The following is an 18,768-nucleotide window of genomic DNA, read 5'->3' as shown; positions in this document are numbered from 1 at the left end:
GCGACAACCATTGCTCTAAGATTAATATTGTATTAATTTTAATAAACAATTCTTACAATATTACGTTGTGGTCTAGTGATCAGAAAACATATTTTTGTCATATGTATGTATGTATAACGTGTAGATTCTGACTTGGCACGGGCGTCGACGAGTTCCCGCCCAGATCTGTTTTATACACAATGCAGATTCTCAGTCTAGCATGTATAGGTATATACCTAATGGAACGGGTGCGGGTGGCAACTGCGCCACACCCTAGCTCTCTGATAGCTTCATAATGCTCTGATCATTTGTAGGGAGCATTCATGTTCCAGATATTATTTTATTTTTGTAGGTAGGTACAACATTAGTGGCGATGTTTAGGTTTATCTTATAAAGTAATTCTGAGAATGTCTTTAAGAAGTAACTTTCCTGTTTATAAGTTGATAAACTATTTTCTTGATATATATAGGGTCCTATACATGGGATAGGTACCTAAGTATTGGACTCACGTGTCGTGATAGTGGGTACAGTTAAAAAAGTTTTACTTTTTTTTATTTAATTTGGTATATTATATTTCTATACTATTGACCTTAACGCCTTTTTCTGGACCGTTCTATCATGTTCAGTCTAGTAAATATGGTAGGTCTATGTATTCAGGCGTCTAAAGGCTACAAGTGCTTTATGGAATTATTGCGACGAGCGACGGCACGTGATATAATTGACGGCACGTCTGGCGCAGCGGTTAATTTGCCTCTATAGAGACTATCAGTTATCCTGAGTTCGATTTACGTCGGAACAATCATAGAAAATGAAATTTCAGCAGGAGTATTTTTTTTGTTAATTTTGAGTTATAACCACTTAACGTACTGAATAGTATGTGAATAAAATACTCCGTCTGTTTATACTGTCTACTCTTTCCTTAGAATTTGGTTTACACATCAAATTAAATCATAAATACAATGACATGATTTCAATGACAATACAACGACAAAATACTCTCTTACTTTGCAGTGGGTTGCTAGGTGTAGGTACCACTGATTCGAAAATGTCAGTAGGATAATAGGCGTACCTACGGCATACATAGAAGTTAAAGACGCGAGCCGTGCGAGCAATCTAGCGTGAACTTTATAACCCTTAGATGACGTCATTTAAGCTGCGACTCTTTTATTCTAGGCAAATTTAAAAGCACTTGAACGCTTTGAATTAATACTGTGCAATATTATGGCTTCAATGAACGTTCAAACCAAGTACCTACTTGTAGTGAAATTCAAACAAAACTTCGTGAAAAAATAATTTAATTTACAATATATCCTAACGAACATAAAACATTTTACTACTAACGTATTGAAAATAGTACGTTAATAGTATAACATAATTAGTTTCCTAGGTTTTGGCATCAATTTAGTGGTGGTAGACGGGGGCAGAGTAGGCGACGGGGGCAGCGGCGTATTTGGCGTGCACAACGGGGGCAGAGTAGGCAACGGGAGCGGCGTGGACGACGGGGGCATGGTGCACCACGGGGGCGGCGGCGTAAGCGACGGGGGCGGCCACCTTGGCGACGGGGGCGACGACCTTAGCGACGTGAGCGAGGGGCTCCTTGTGCACGACGGCGTTGAAACCGTTGTGAGGGTCGGCGGTGTACTCCACAGTGCGCTTGGTGCCGTCGGGGTCGACCACGGAGTAGGAGCCCTGCACGACGTCACCGTCGCGGCTCTCGTGCTGGCTCTTGGAGTCACCGGTGAGACCGTCCTGCACGTCGTACGCGAAGCTGTACTGGGGGTGGGGGTCGTACTCCTCTACCTTGGCGACAGGGGCGACCACTTTGGCGACGGGGGCGGCGTACGCTACCGGGGCGGCGTGTACGACGGGGGCGGCGGCGTAAGCTGGGGCCGCGTGGTAAGCTGGTACTCCGTGGTAAGCTGGAGCCGCGGCGTATGCTACGGGAGCAACCGGGGCGTATCCAGCGCTGGCGGCAGCCACCAGGCAGGCGAGGACTACAAACTGTAAACGAGAAAATAGGTTAAGTGAGTCTTGCTTCAAAATATTAAATTAGCTTTAACTTTGATCGTGCTTAAAGAGGTCGGTATGTGTCTGGTCTGTGGTACCTTGAATGCCATTGTAGTGTGTGAGTTGATCGAGGATGCGGAATGATGCATGACGAGAAGTGTATAGAGCTTTTATAGTGGTAGCGGGGGCGCACCCTTTCACTCAGCGATGTCGTGCGTACCACGAACGACCGTGAGTTAGAGCCCCCAGGCTATATTCATGATCCCTAATTTTTGGAAGCATATAAACTTGTGTTTAGTCTAATTGACATAGACAATTAGATCTCAAATAATTAGCGTAGAATTCAAAAATAGCGTCTTACTGTTCTATAATTGATTACTGTACAGTGTAGCGATTCATTTAAATGATAAAGTCATTTTAAAATTTAATTTCATTTATTTGCATCATGAAACAGTTTATCTTACGGGTCCCCATAAAAAATATTTTTATAAATTACAGAAAAATGCAGAATGGAAACTAGTTGTTAAGTAATAAAAGCTTCTTAGAAAGTATAACTCATGTTTGGACACCTCCATTACGATTCGTTTTGTTGGCTGATGTAATGTGTTAAGTTAAATTAATAATGCATTTACATAGTTAAGAACATATTAAGTTCAACTGTACTCTTCAATATTGTTTTACCACAATATGGTGAATATAGAAGTGACCATTTGAAGAAGTTGGTTCATGTACAGCTACAATAACCAGATTTACTTCGACTATATAACTCATGTAGAGCCCCATACCATAAATACACCTAGCACAGCTCAAAAAAAAACTGCAGTGAATAAATAATACCCATGAGAACGGCGAAAGGGCAAAAGGTAAACACCATACAGAACCGGTTTCGCATAAGTTCGATGTTATAAATATCCATCCATAATGTTAATTTCCTGTAAGCGGAGACGCGAGCCCTTGGCAACTCGACACAGAATCAAGGTCTCTGTAATCGGAGCAGTCGGTCGCCGCCCGCGGCTTCACTTACACTGCTTTCGAGTTTACTGCCGAATACATAAACTATGAACTTCGACACATGTTTGGTGTACATAGTATTGACAATATAATATTTGTTTGTTTAATGGATAGATGATAAAATGGGTTTGTTACAAAGGCTACTAAACAGCATTTGGCCCAAAGCCCTTATTAAGCTTTACATAATATATAAAATGTATTTTTTTATTTAATTTGTTACAAAATAGTTCAAAATTAAATGTTATTGTTACACGAGAACCAATTCTGGGACAGTATCTCCTAATCCATAATCATGTGAATATTTAATGTCCTGCCCTAAAAAAATGGAGGATTGAAATGTTACAATAAATTCTTTAAAGAGCGCACTCTACATTGCTTGGCCTGCGCGACTTCCTTCGTAATTAGTTTACAGTTCACGAAAATGTCTTGACTCCACAGTTTGCGTGTACGCACTGCTTCAGATGTGAATCATGTAATCTGTAAGCAGATGTTACACAACAAAAGCTACTCTAATTTTGTTTGTACACACTTGCACTTACACACTTAAAGGTAGGTTGTTATCATAACATCTAAATGTCTACACGGATACCCTAAATGACCATAAAAGGACAGACATTTAGCTACAATAAAAAAGCTAAGTTGTTACGACTTATGTAGATAGGTAAGCAAAGTTTAAGTTTTTAGTATGAGATGTAAGTAAAACGATGCATGCTATGTCAGGCTATGTGGTAACTGGTATAATCCAACAACTTAATAACTTTGTACGCAAGGTCTACTGTTCACAAGTATACAAAACTCGGAACTAAGAAAATGAATGATCCATATTTTTATGCAGCTAACGGCTACTATATTCTAGAAAAAGAAATAATTATTGATCAAAAGATAGATAAATCGTACACGCAAAAGCTTATTACTCATTTATAGAATTACAATTAAAGGAAGAAATTAAGTAGCCATAAAAAGCAGCGACATTTAGTAAGTACGTGTGCTCTTGTTCCACAGTAGGTACATGGTACACACTCGGTATAATGTGTATTGTGCAAGTGACTCCACCCGACACGCTCAAGGATGGCACGCCCACAAATAGAACATTATTACAATTTAATCATCCAGTTTTGTTTGACAAGGCTAATTATTTGTTTTATAAACACATCTAAATGCAGATAGTAGGCTTTATATAGCGTGATTTGGTTATAGAACTTTCTAGAGTATTAAAGAACAAAATACTAATATTTTACAATGGCAGTAGACGGGTAAAGTAAGTAAGTAACTTTACTTAAAAAAAATCACTCATGACTATTGGTATTATTAAAAGAAAACATAATGACAGAAGGCTCATAAAAAGGTTCTCAAATGAGATGTGTGGCAAATTGCTTTTGGTTTAATTCGGTTACCAAAAAGTGGTTATAACCAAGAAAGAGTTTTTGATTATAAACATCTGTTAAGGCAAAGAGTATCAATAAATTGCTTAATAAGTTAGTAAACTCTTAATATAAACTGTATTATTTACGAACTATCGACTTGTGAACTTTTTACTTTAATAAAAATATATTAAGGTACCTATATTGTATGTTGCAAAATACACGCATTAAGCTTAAAAAAGTATCAAATGTCATTTATTTAGGAAGATCATGAGCATCTTATCTGACTTATAGATAAAGCACCCTGATATGTAGTTAGAAGATTAAAATGTTGAGGTCAGTGGCCATGGTCTTTCGATGTGTGAGGCCTCCATGAAATGAATGAAAACAAAAGTTACTTGACTACTGTGGGTATAAGTGAGGCCTGGTTGTCATTTCGTTTGATCATGTTATCGTTTGCCTCCTCGTAACTCATGTCCTATGGTCAAAGAAATGATACAGGTCAGAAAATGAAACATAGGAGTAAGACTACCTTTTTCTAGACTTTTAATATTTACTTTTAATACTTGACTTTTATTATATCTTTTAATATTTTCATTCGGTAAACAAGTTTAAGGTCCTTTTTAACGATTTTCCATAATGATAATGTCAAAAAAGTCGATACTATTCCTTGATGAATAAAATAGGCGTATTCTTAAATCGAATATTTTTAGTACTCCTAATTATTAAGTTCTAATAATTAAGTTAAAGACTCCTTGCAGTAAATACACAGAATCAAAACTAAGTCTAAATATTGCGTAAGACTACTTTAATTCTCAGAAAACTATTAGCAGGAAAGGTCACTTTACAGTCTCAGTACCTAGTAGAAACATACATTATATATTACATACAGTTAGTATAATAGTCCGACTATTGGTATTAAAATACATGACTCCGCACACGTGGTTATGTCCTTGTTCTGAATTATAACTACTGATATTTTCATTTAGTTGCGTACAAATAAAGTCTTAAGTCGTCTTAAAGTTCATCGGAGCAGTTTGAAAACATCTGTTATCTTTCTCATGTTATTTAGCTTGCAATTGTCGTTATTTAGTGCGTAATCCCCAAGTGTCGACTTGTTTTCTTAATTCGGCCCAAGGTCACGTTATACGGTTTTTTTACTGCTTTATGATATACGTAAAAGAATCGTCTCATCTCTGTCGGATACTTAAGTAAATTAAGTTTGTTTAAGTATGACGATTTGCTGGGATTCATTCGAATAAAATTGCATAGTAATCTATAGATATGTAGGTGATCGATCGTAAAAGATAATGAGATTTAATTAGTGCGTTTGTTAACAATTTTAATCCCTTAATCAGTGAACTCAGTTCTTTTTACAATATGTTGTTGTTGGTCAATGATGTTGGTCAACATATTTCGAATTTAGTAAAATTAAGTCATTCTACGTCGCAGAGGTAGTGTGAAAGTGAAGAAGGGAAGAGGCCTCCGTGGCGCAGTGGAAAAGATTGTCGCCTCGCCGCCACCAATACACGAGGTGGTCGTGGATTCGATTCCAGCCCGGAACAAATATTTGTACTATCTACAAACGGTAGTTTCCGGACTGGTTGTACTTTGTGTTTGTACTGTGTAAAGAGCAATTCTTATGGCGGGAGTCGTCTTTTTTTTTAAGATATACATATATGTGCGTAATTTACAAGATTCGTAACGCCTACCTTATTATATCTTTAGCTGTGCAACCATATTAAACCAACCAATATAAGACATGGTAAACAAAGTCAATAAGACCAAATTCCATATTAAAACAGTCACGCCCATAACGTAATCTTTCACTGCTATCGACGAGCTCATTGAATGGTTATTCATTTCGTTTACTTTTAGAGAGGCGAACGATATACCGATGTTTTTGAAATGTTTTCGAAACTTCCATGTTTCAACAGAAAACAGCTTAGCATCGATAATCAGTAGCGTGATTCTCTACAGTTGGTTCTGTCGAAAGTTTGACATTTAAAATGTACTGCCAAATTAGTTCCTTCGATGCCGGTTAGAGGCGCTGATCAGTTTTTCTAACAAAATTTCTCGATAGCTAGCCGGTTGCGGTAGTCGATAGCGGTAGAGAATAGAGTCGAATTTACTAACGAAGATTTAGGATCAATGTTCTAAGAAAGATCGGTCGGTATAATTATTATAAAGTTTCAAAAATCTGCCTCTCTAGGTGTTTCTAGGAGGAGAAGCAATATTTTTTGCTAAGCAGTTTTCAGAAAACATTCATGTGTTCTAACACTGTTTTTTATACGCAAATTGTTGTTATGAAACATCGATATATCGATACATCTATATTTGCATCTCTAGAATGGTTATACGTTTACGATTCGCAGTTCGTATGGCCATTTGAAACAATAGTACGGTTTCACCTTGACATTATGCCTACATGTGTTATGTTGATGGTTATCCGCTCGCCTTTGAGTGGTGGCCGTCGGCGAGAGCTTTAATGATAGACGATTTTATCAGCTTAGCTAACTGGTAGGTACTGTAATCAATAAACGGAGCAGACAGCTGTTTGTAAGTAGGTAACGCTATTGAGTTTGTTTTGTTTTTGACGCAGATTGTGTCCCGTGGTTATTACGCCGGTTCCTGTATGGTGCGGTCGTGGGTTCGATTGCTGATTTTACTGTATGTGTGTGCGATGTGAAATAATAGTTTTGGGACCTTTTGTGTTTTGTGTCCATTGTTTGCATGTTTGTAAAAGACTTTGTGGCTTAATTATTTTAGAGGACGAACTGCGAGATGCGGTACATAAGCACTATGTAGTTTGCAGCAAGATTTGGTAAATTATATGAACGCAGTATGCTAGTATGTCGATTTCTAGACTTGTTACAAATAGGAAATCCTAATACATATTTACCTCAATCACTATTATTACCCTTAGAAGTAAAACCTAGGTAGTCTGCAAAACTGTTGACTAAAAGCTAGTGTAGAAATATAATTATCTAATAAGTATAACTACGGTGTGTGTAACGTAAGTTGTCGTCCAATAATCACTTGAAGCTTTGCATCTATATTCTCATTGGTTTTAGTACTCGTAAAATTAATACCAATCCTGTGTGATAATAGTATGAATATGAATTAAGCAAATAAAACGAAAGAAGTTTGTATAAATTCTAGTAAGTGGCTTTCTTTGGGACCATGGGAATAGGCCGTGATTTTATATGATACATACATATGTACGTATGTACTCGTATATGTTACTGTAAAAGCCCGAACTGTGGTAAATCCTAAGATTTTCCGGTAAAACCTAAGATTTACCAACTCTCAATGGTAAAAGTCCGAACAAGCCAGAGTTTAAAAACTATGTTACGATATATAAAAAAATCCTTCTTCATAACTATGTTTATAACTATTTCCCGGTATAACTATATACTGTGACATACTTATAAAGAAGGAGTTCGTGGTTATTTTTTTTTAACCACCCAGAAGGAGGAGCCCCGCGTAGCGGGGCTCCGGCGACATCTCGACATCATCAAGTGAATATAGGTAAAAGTTCGAAAGAAAAGAATTGTTCGGACTTTTACCATTGCGAGTTGGTAAATCTTAGGTTATACCGGAAAATCTTAGGATTTACCACCGTTCGGGCTTTTACAGTAACATATGGGGTGGAGCAGCCAAATCATTCATGCTACCCCTAGAAAGGGCCCAGCGCGTAGTTTTGAAGGTAATGCATCATAAACCCTACCGGTACCCCACCCATCATCTCTACATCGAAGCTGATATCCTAAGCGTACGCAAACTATATATATTCAAAGTTTCATGTCAAACACACCTAAAGTTATTGACAAGGCTCATAGACTTCACGCCAAACAGTCGCACAAACAAAATACCACCAGTTCCCGTACACTCCTCTTTCGCACAAAGGTTACCAAACTTTCTTCACACACATGTATATAACAAACAGAAAACGAAATTCAACATTCATAATTTTGAAAGACCTAAAGCAAAAAAGGAACTTAAAGCCAACCTACTACAAACATCGTACGATGACGCGGAAGATTTTGTAACTGTAATTAAATAGAGCACACGAACATGCACGCACACACGCACACACACACACACACACACACACACACACACACACACACACGCACACACGCACACACGCACACACTCACACACACACACACACACACACACACACACACACACACACACACACACACAAACATATACACACACACACAGTGTATTAATAATGTATACTATACTTACCTTGACGAAATACTTGCTGTAACGTTTTATTTTGTTTATTCTTAAGTTTACATAACATACTTATGATAATGATTTTTATTTTATTTTGACAGTTTATTTGTGTACAGGTGCCCAAGATACAGGCCTAGCCTAGTTTGGGACCTATTGTTAATCTTATGTAACTTTGTACTTTTTCTGGAAATAAAACTTTTTATCTTTTTTATTTTTATCTTTTTATATACAAAGTTAACTAGCGCATATTTTGCAGTCTAGTAAAAAGACCTAGTATTTGCTGTGACTTGGCTGACTCGTATCATGTGTTCGCTTCACAACATCGTGAGCTAGTTGCATGGTTGCACCGTCTACAGCCACGTGCAAAAATATGCACGGTTATACTTTCAAACTCACTTTTCTCATTTAATACAGTCTGTTTACATCGTTTTATTCGACTTTATCAATTCAAAATGTATCATAGATAATTCTAAGAATAAAAAAAAAACAATTACAGTAAAATAAAAACCAAATTGACTATTGGTGTTTCTCTCCTAAATTTATACAACATAGTTATTTAATCCAACAAAAATTTTATACTCTCAGTGCCATTCTTTTGAGGTACTTTCTGATTTTGTTTTCACAAAATACTAGACGAAATATGCTTGCTTGCAATTTAGTCCCACTTTAGTTACACAAAAGTTAAATATTGAATCCCAAATTGTATAAGAATAAGTCTTCAAACGCTGGTTTGTGTACTCGTACGTGTAAGAGCCTATAACTGTACTCTCTGGTCTACTTATGTAATTCCTCAAGCTTTGTCGGGCATGTCACGCGCTTGACGCAACGTCCGGAGCACGACCCCTGCGCCCATAACGTACTTAGTACCTAGTACCACAACTAGTACCTACTAATCACTGTCGTTATGCTCTATGAGATTAATTAAACGGATCTGTATTACTTAGCTGTTGTAACATATAGTGCAGTTGCAAATACGAATTATGCTATTTCATGAGTTGTTTTACAGAGCATTTGAAATCGTTAGAGTTACTCAAACCACCGGTTAAGTATCAAGTATGATGAGACGTGCATGTCAACTTAAAGGGTTGCTAACAATTCTGTCTTTATGAGATTCACAAAATTGACATACTTTAGAGTTACGTTTTTTAGAGTCATTAGAGAAAATTCTGTGTCTGTGAAAGGATATTCTTTCCCCTTTTTTTGTTAGTACAATGAAAACATTCGTAAACAAGATGCATTTAAGTACGCATGTAAATGGCTGATGAACACAAGTATTTACGCAAGTTGATAAGTAAAAAACTGTTTAAAACTTTATTCACCTTTCTTCCTTGTCGATTCACATCTTGAAGAAGACTGGAAATAAATACTGATAATATAATAATATGTATTATGTATAGTGTTCCCAAATCCACTTTTATCAAAGACCGTTTCTTTAGCTATCTCCATCATTGTCCCGATATGCATGAACAGAAACTTTCTGTTATATCGTACTCAGTTTTGTAAACCTTGCACTTTGTATGCTTCATCTAGCGATTGATACAGATCGTGTACTATGACACAACTCACTGCAACTCTACTTATTCATAAAGCCGGGTACACATGAGCGAGTTGTAACTGTAGTATCGTGATGCCGGAACAAAGTTCTAATGTATGAATAAATGTTTTAAAGGACCCCTGCGCCCCTGTCCAGCGGTCGTTGCAGGTTTGCAAAACTCTTACAAGGTTTTTGATTATAGCAACGCTTAAAGTGATGCAATTTTTAGGTCGGTCTACCCTCAGCTCAGAGCAGCTCAGAGCATGAGCCGACCGAATTCCTTTTAGAAGCGCGGTCGCGGGCGAATTTTTGCACGGCTTAATCTCGACTCCTCCAGCGTAGACTTTACTGGTTACAAATGAGTACTTAGAAATGGTCAGCTCGACATGAACCGTCCGCAAAAGGTTCGCGAACACCGTTCGCTATGTCTGTTGGTATCAGTCCAGTTAACGGTTACGGTTCGCCAGTGAATACCCAGCTTAATATACCGAACATTTTAAGCATTGTACACACGTGCTAAATGGTGCAATTGTAGCTACTTAGTTTACATATTTAAAAGAGTAAGCAGCTGTTAAATAAATATATTCATTGCTCTACTTGTAATTGGTATCGTCACCTCGTGATGTTGGCTAGTGATGTCATGGTATTCCCATTCAGTAGCTTTAATGTGCCATTAATGAGAATGTATTGGACCGATTAATAGTAATGAGCAACTGTGAAGATATATTTTGTATGCTTGTTGTTTGTTAAATGGAAAGAAAATGGTGAAAGAATGTTTAAAAGTTACTTTCCTTGCCTTTGAGTGACAAAAAAATACGATCTTTTGACACGATGTTGTTTGTGAAATAACTCAGTTTAGATAGAACTTAGTAATGATGATTATGATTATCGGTTATTCGAATATAGATTATTGTGATCGTTTAGTGACCACTTGTATGTAACATTGTTGTTTTTGGAATTTATAGCTTTAATCCTATGGTTATTGAGAAACGCCAGTAATATAACAAAAAATACTGGTCTATAGTAAACTTATTATTAACGCTGTAGAAACCCAAAGCATATTGCGACAAATGATACAATGGCATGATAATATTTGATCTAATTTAACCTCGTTGTGCAAAACCACATAAGTTATGTAGAATACAGTAGCATTTACAAAAGCACGTGCGTTTACAACAAATAAAACGCTAAAAATATTCTCTCCATATAAAGATATCAACGCACATTAAATGTCTTGATAAATCTTCAAGCAGGCTATTACTTTCTTCGTCACGTAGACCACGTCAGCTGTCAACCTTACACACACTATACATACATACTAATAGAAGTACTACAAATATGAAACTGTCTGTCTGTAACGCTTTCACGGTTACACCACAGTAGCTACTGATTTTGAAAAGTTTTTGCCTGGTGTTAAAAAGAGGCTATGGTTTCTTAACAGTTGATCCCTATAAAAAATAAGTAAAAATTAATCTAATTAAAGTTTTTGTCCAAAATACTTTATACCATCACGGGTCAAAATAAAATATGCAGTACATTTAATATGGTTACTATTTATACCATATTATGTATATAATATATTAAGTACTAACTAAACTTTAAAAGTATAGTTAATTAATTAATTTAATTTTTCTTTACTTAATTTTTCGTTAGGTAATACGGTGGGTATTATTAAGGACACAAAAGATTGTCCCTCGTTTTTAATCTCTAGTTCAATTTTCTTAAACTAAACGTAAACAGATCCACGCGAGTCATCTAGTCACAACATATGTTAATACATCGTAAATTCGTAACTAGTATCCTCGTACTATGTTCTAGTTCAGTTCTCGCACTAGTTTCTTAGAAATATTGTCAAGGAAAGCGTTTGCTATATAAGATTGGGTCTGAATTTAAAGCAGGGTTGTCGCGGTCGCCTGTCGCAAGTGGCTCGCTGTGACGCATTCCTGAACGCCAATCAGGTCAATAATTTGAGTCAAGGCACTTGTACTTTTTAGGCAGTGTATTGTCTAAGGTATTTTCTGCATTTGAATTTCAGATTTCGACGAAAGTGAAATAAGAACGTGATGACGCGACACATTGTAGACGCTACGTATTCTACAGACGATACGTTTGTCTCGTTTATTGTTTAATCATGTAGTTTTTAACATACATAAAATAAGGCCGACTTTACAGTGAAGTTGTAGACTGAGGCGTATAAAGCAAACCTTTACTAATTTCAGCCCCATGTAATAGAAGGTCAGGCCACTGCAGTTATTTTAGTTTTATATTATTTTTGGTACATGCAGCGATATCCGCAGCTCCTATGGGGAATTCTGCTTAGCTTAACTTTATTATAGAATTCTATAAAGCTCTACAAAGTATGGCGGAAGTATAGCGCTGTGGAATAAATACCTATTTTTAATTCGATCGGTATCAAAAGTTTTTGCCAATAAGCCTAATTAATATCGTCACCACTAGTTTCTCTTTTAACATCCTGTAAGTAATACTAGAAACATTTTAAAGACGTATTATATTCGGAGAAAACGTTTTATTATGCTCGCTAGGGAACTTTTATAAACATATTTGCAGAGACGGTATGTTGTTATGTCCCGATGCTGGTTAGCAATTAGCATTGGGACATAAAGAAATGTAAGCGAATTTAATTGTGAAATTTTAGTCATGCTAGGTTATTTAAACATGTGTATGCGAATTATAGTTGGTAAGCTTCTGTTAAAACGTGATGAATTGATGAATTAGTCAAATACAAATCACAACCAAAAAATACACAAAGAAGCAAAAGTCTAAAGCTTATTGTAAGCTGTTGGCAAATCTCAATTGCTTTAAAAACGTTGACATAAATTGCTTACCGTAATGTTATTTAAGTAGCAATATAACTTATTATATAATTAAGTAACATTTTGAACGTCCTTAACCCGAGCTCAACTTTGATAATAAGTACAGTCGTAATTGTGCGGGAGTACTCATTTCCTGTCCGACACTAACGGGTCAAATTAAATAACATTGACCTTTTGTTTTGTTTCATTGATATTTTAAGGAAAATATGTGGTGTTTTTAAATATTATTGACACAAAGATATTTTATATAGCCAAGATAGTATTTGGGGTTAGTTTTGTCCAGTTTCCAAAATTTGCGAATGTAGAGGTATAGTGCGGTCTTATCAGCTGTTACCATAGCCCTGGTAATGGGTAAAATAAAGTTCTACATGATGAAAAAATATTAGGTCGGGGAAAAAGTCTTTTCGCATTATAGTATGTACTTATGAACTTGTAGTAAAATCTTTTCTCTACACAAAAAAGCTCGATATTTGGGTACCTCACGAGCTCACTGAAAGAAACCTAATGAACCGTGTACCTGCTCATTTGTGATTCTTGAAGCCAAAGAGATTTTATTACAAGTTCATATATACTACAGTGCAAAAAATATTTTACTTTGGGTAACAACAGAATATTACGTTTTTGTTTACTAGTTTATAGTAGTACTTTATTTGCTTGATTCATTCACATCCATACATCTTGTCATACAGGACTGAGGAGGACACCGTGTTTATTCTTGCTTATATTAGGGAATATAATTCAAAATCCGGTTGCCGCTTGTATTTTACCGTGGGTTATTTCTGTCATAGCTAAATAATGCAAATATTAGTACAAACCCGCCATACAAACGACACGTATTCATTGAACAAGGTCGAACTAACCGCCATATGTAACGCTATAATGAGGCAAGGACTCCACTGATTTCTTTATTCATGTTCTATGACAAATATCAATGGTGAGAATTGAATGTAGTTTTTGCAGCAGTTTTTTGCAGTGTAAGGAATTAGCATGTCGTCTGACAAAAATCTATAAATAGCTTGATGTTTTAAGTTGTACACTTGAGGCGACGTGAGCTTATCACAGATGTGGGTTTGATTCCCTTATCGGGTAAAGAATTATTGAGTTTCAATTTCTGTTGGATGTATTCTGCCTTTTTTAAATAGTAGCCCGTTATACGGCATAAAGCTATCTCATATTGTATGACACTAAACAGTGTAACCTAGGGGCATTTCATACACTTCTGCCTACAACTTTGGGAATAACAAAGTAAACTTTATTGTACTATCAACTAACAGATCTACGGAGGTTGACATTTCATTCTCAAAGAAAAATTTGAAAACGGAAAGCAAAAATTTCATGTTGAATAGTTTATACTTGTTTTCCTAAGGTTATTGGTTGCTGTAGCCTTCGTTAAGGTTAATAACTACGAGCGAAACGGAAACGCAAACACCAAAACATTGAATGATAAATTATAGCAGCTAAGTGCACAATAACGGCTTAATGTAATTAATGAATTATAGCCAATTTATTTATTTAAACTTCGATATAAAGTAATAATAATCGCTTGAATGAGATTTATTGATGTCTGTGGTGTAGTGGTTAGGGCAGTCACTAAGCGTTGCGGCGTAGTTATTAGGTTCGATTCCCATACGCAACACATATTTATCTAATTTTATATGACCAACAAATATTGATTTCGGATCTGATTGCACTTTGTGCTCAATTCTTGTATGTTTGTAAAATTTAAGACACGTTGTTAATAGTGCGGGATTTGACTTGAACAAAAAAAAAGTTCCAATAAAAGACATCAACGAGTGCGCATCAAAATATGAAATCAAGTTTCAATGAGCTGCGTAGCTACTAGAAACACATGTTTCTTTAGGTAGTTTGTAACTTATTCACACAATTTGTAACTTTACTCGTGAATTTTACATATCTGATTGAATTGAGGTGGTTTTGATGTGACGTCCCTTTTTTGAAAATATCTAAGAGGATATATTTTATGAAGATTTGCATTGGTGTTAAATTAGTTACAATTACCGACCTGTGGGATGGACTTATGCCTTATTCCTCTCTTATTCTCGGATAAGATCCTAGCACTAGGACAGTTAGTGCGTTGGGGTAATTACGGCATTCCGATATTCCAAATGTCGAAATGTAGATAAAATGAAGCAATTTATCCAAAGGCAGCATACGGTCTTCGAACTAGAATATTGGGAATAATTGTATTGTGTGTACATTTGGTACAAATTGCAATTATGACCAGTTTTTTTGGTTGCTTAGCAGTCAAAATAATGGGGCTTTAATATATTTTAATTAATACTGTGTTTATTAGTAGAATCAGGTATAAGGCCAGGATCGTCACGAAGCCGGGCTTAACCGACGACTGGACTTACCGGAGGCACCTTAATAGGTTTTTTATCAGACATCAATATGCGACACTTAACTTCGATGTCGCCGTATGTTCCTGCGTCTCCGCTACAGATACACATAAGTACACGCATGTTGCTAAATCCAAACCGTTAAAGGTCGAGTTATACGCGTGGTCGTGTCCGCTGAAAATGTCAGCCGCTTGGGAATCAAACTGTGTTGAGAATATGTCGAAGTCGTTAAACTAAATGTATCCGATGACATGTTTATTGATTTTAACGCATTTGGATGTTTGTTGTTGTATTTTATGAACAAGAATCAAATGTAAAAAGTAATGTGCAGTTTAACTTCTTCTCAAATTAGTCATGTTTCGAAAAAATGCTGTACTTTTTGGAAGTGGTCAGTACATAGGTGGAGTAGTCAGTACATAAAATTGTAAAGAGCTTTTGATAATAAAATCACTTCTTTCGTATGGGATACAAAATTAAGACGTCTGCACGTGATATGTGACACACACACAAACACTTTGTTACTATAGTACTATAATTACTTCGGACGTGGTCCATCTTACTCAGTATTTTTATTTTAATTACGGTTGATAGTTTAAGAGATAAATTTAGAATATTTCTTAGTTTAAATTAATTTTAATTACAACAAGCCTTTTTATTACAGCATGATGAGTAATCACAAACATTCGGCTATTATCACTGGTAGCAACACCACAAGTAACGATCGTCTTCGTTGGCAGGCCACTGCGCGTCACGTTGCGCAACTGTTGGCAACCTTGTGAAGGACGCGCGTGCCCACCGCGGGAAAATGGCGTCGTCGCGCGCATTTTCATGAGCTCGCCACTGGGCCGAGGGTAGTTCAAGGAAATTAGCTTGATAATCAGTGTAATGTGTATTGAAATTGTCGTCACATGTTGCATAAGGAACGTATGCTATTGTATCATACGATTTGCACTCGGCTTTAACGGAAAAAGTGTCAAGTAGAACGAAATAGACAGAATGGATAGTCAAAAATATTAATGATTTGATATGCTTTATTAAAATCGAAATGTTAATAACGCAGCTGATTTGAATTAAGGGACATCAGCGACTGGATTTGGTCTGACTTGTAGTACTGACTCCTAAGTTAGACTGAGAACAGTCTAAGGTGAGAGGAGATTCATAACTTAACCGGACTTAAGAGAAATAGAAATCGGTAAAAACAAGTGAATGCTGGTCCACAAAGAGACATGATAGATTCAGTTTGATTTATGGTTAAGTATGCAATAAAACAAATATGAATAAGACTGCTATCCTTCTGATTTACCAGACGATATTGCAATAATATAATTTAAAGGTAATCCAGACTATATTGATCAAATTGATGTCAATGGTATATTACAAAGATTTGGCCACGCCTTCGCTTATATATGCGATAAAGTTAATTATAATAAAATAACACTTTGGCAGTGTAATTGAACTTGTGCAATTAGTGTTCCGGTAATGTATAGAGAGGATATGCAAATAGTTGATCAATTTGATCTACATTTCAAAAGAACCATAAAATTCAATCAACTTATCAAAATAGTGCCTCGATTGTCCTTCACTTGCAAAAAGTATGAACTGTAAATATATTTTAAGACATAATAGATTGTGAGTCTATTTATTTGAAAGAAGTTGCGATGAAGAATATTTGCTCCTAAAAAGTCGTGTTTCTGTTAAAGACAATAAAAGTAAAATTCTAAGGATCGCTACTAACAGTCATGATATAAAAAAAGTAAGTTTTAAGCGATGACTATTTGTTAACATATTAATATAACAATTGTAAATAAAGAATAAATAAATATTCTATAGTATAAGTTCCTTATTCACTCCGGACATTCCCCTTTCCACGCATAGCAACAGACTTGCGCAATTATTACCTGACAGACAGATAGTCACCAAGGTCACACGTTATGGTTTTTCCAAATTTGGCACACAGTCTAATAGCACCATTAACTAGCAGTCAAAATACTGACCCTCCGTCCTCGGCCAGTGGCCACACATTCACCTGTGAAAACTATTCATATGTAAATGTGTGAGACAGACGATAATGAGAGTGACACTAAAGATACCACAGACTGACTGAAATATTGCTATTTTTATTGTTTATGTGTTTAGAAATGATGAGGACATTTGTGACGTAAATAGTTTGAGTTGAAGTCGGATCACATGTTTGCAAAATGAAAATATTCTTTAATTGCACGTTATAAAAGGAAAATTATAATAATAAAAGTAATATACATTAAACTTTGATATTTATTTATTATCTGCACAAGGATTGCTAATTTCTCTGAAATATTATAGAAAACCGTCTTTCTTCATCTAGTGGTTAATTACATATGTTGAGATTGTTCAAGTTAGTCGAAAGCCTAAGACATAATATATCTTGAAAATAGTTGTACCTATAAGATATAGTTTAAGGCTTTATCAGCTAATTTATGGAAAAAAAGAGACAAAAACTATTTTGACTGGGAAAGAATTTGTGAAACACTGCATCGAACCTATAGCATGATTAGACTATTAACAAGAAGATCAACTAAAACAAGATATTGCGAAATTAAATAACGACGTTGTCCTTGCCTTTGTTGAACTCAATGAAGTACAAAGAAATGGAGCAATCACACAAACTTGTTTCATCTAGTTTTATTGCAAAGGATGTTTATAGCGTTTCGTAATTGTAACAACTTGGGGAGCCTGTTTTAAATGTCGGTGTTCATGTACAGTTAATGACAAAAACATGTGTACACTATCACATTTGTAAACTTAATTTTTCGTATAAAAATAACAGTATAATTGTTGCTAATTGTTTAGAGACAGGGAAGAATTACTTAAAAGTAAATAGACTATAGTAATTTATGAATTTACATTGATAAAATTGCTTTTGATAATGTGACAGTGTATAGATATTTTTGCCGCAGACTGTACGAATGTGCACGTCTCACTGGACTGGAAGTGACTGGAGCGATGTTAAAGTCTAGCGTGATTTGTAACCAATGTGCAATAACATATGTATATTGTGTATGAGCTTGTTAATTGTTTGTAAATATTGTTGGATGTATCAATCATGCTTGCATATTTAAATGAATCATATTAATAAATGATTTGTTACAAATATTGACACTTATGACTGTCAAAGATAAAGTTAATGAATTAGATAAGAAGATAGAGCTACGAAGAGATGCCAAGAAATATTAGGTCGGGGAAAAAGTCTTTTCGCATTATAATATGTCTGTTCTTGTAATAAAATCTCTTTGGCTTCGAGATTCACAAATGAGTACACGGTTCATTAGGTTTCTTTCAGTGAGCTCGTGACGTACTCAAATATCGAGCTTTTTAGTGTAGAGAAAAGATTTTATTACAAATTCATACATACTATAACGCGAAAAGACTTTTTCTCCGACCTTATACTTCAG

The 18,768-nt window shown here is 35.7% G+C and overlaps 1 protein-coding gene across 1 annotated transcript; it reads right to left on the bottom strand.

Moving 5' to 3' along the window:
* Window positions 1-1,257: 1,257 nt before the first annotated feature.
* On the bottom strand, window positions 1,258-2,111 carry LOC142982277 (cuticle protein-like). Its single transcript, XM_076128699.1, has 2 exons — window positions 2,085-2,111; window positions 1,258-1,980 (listed from the first exon to the last, which is right to left on the bottom strand). The coding sequence occupies exons 1-2, from the start codon at window positions 2,094-2,096 to the stop codon at window positions 1,381-1,383; spliced, it is 612 nt and encodes a 203-aa protein (XP_075984814.1). The 5' UTR covers window positions 2,097-2,111; the 3' UTR covers window positions 1,258-1,380.
* Between the last annotated feature and the right edge of the window lie 16,657 nt (window positions 2,112-18,768).

Source organism: Anticarsia gemmatalis, chromosome 21, assembly GCF_050436995.1.
Source record: "Anticarsia gemmatalis isolate Benzon Research Colony breed Stoneville strain chromosome 21, ilAntGemm2 primary, whole genome shotgun sequence".
NCBI lineage: Eukaryota > Metazoa > Arthropoda > Insecta > Lepidoptera > Erebidae > Anticarsia > Anticarsia gemmatalis.
The sequence above is the reverse complement of the archived record's forward strand: the minus strand, read 5'-3'. Positions and strand labels throughout refer to the sequence as shown.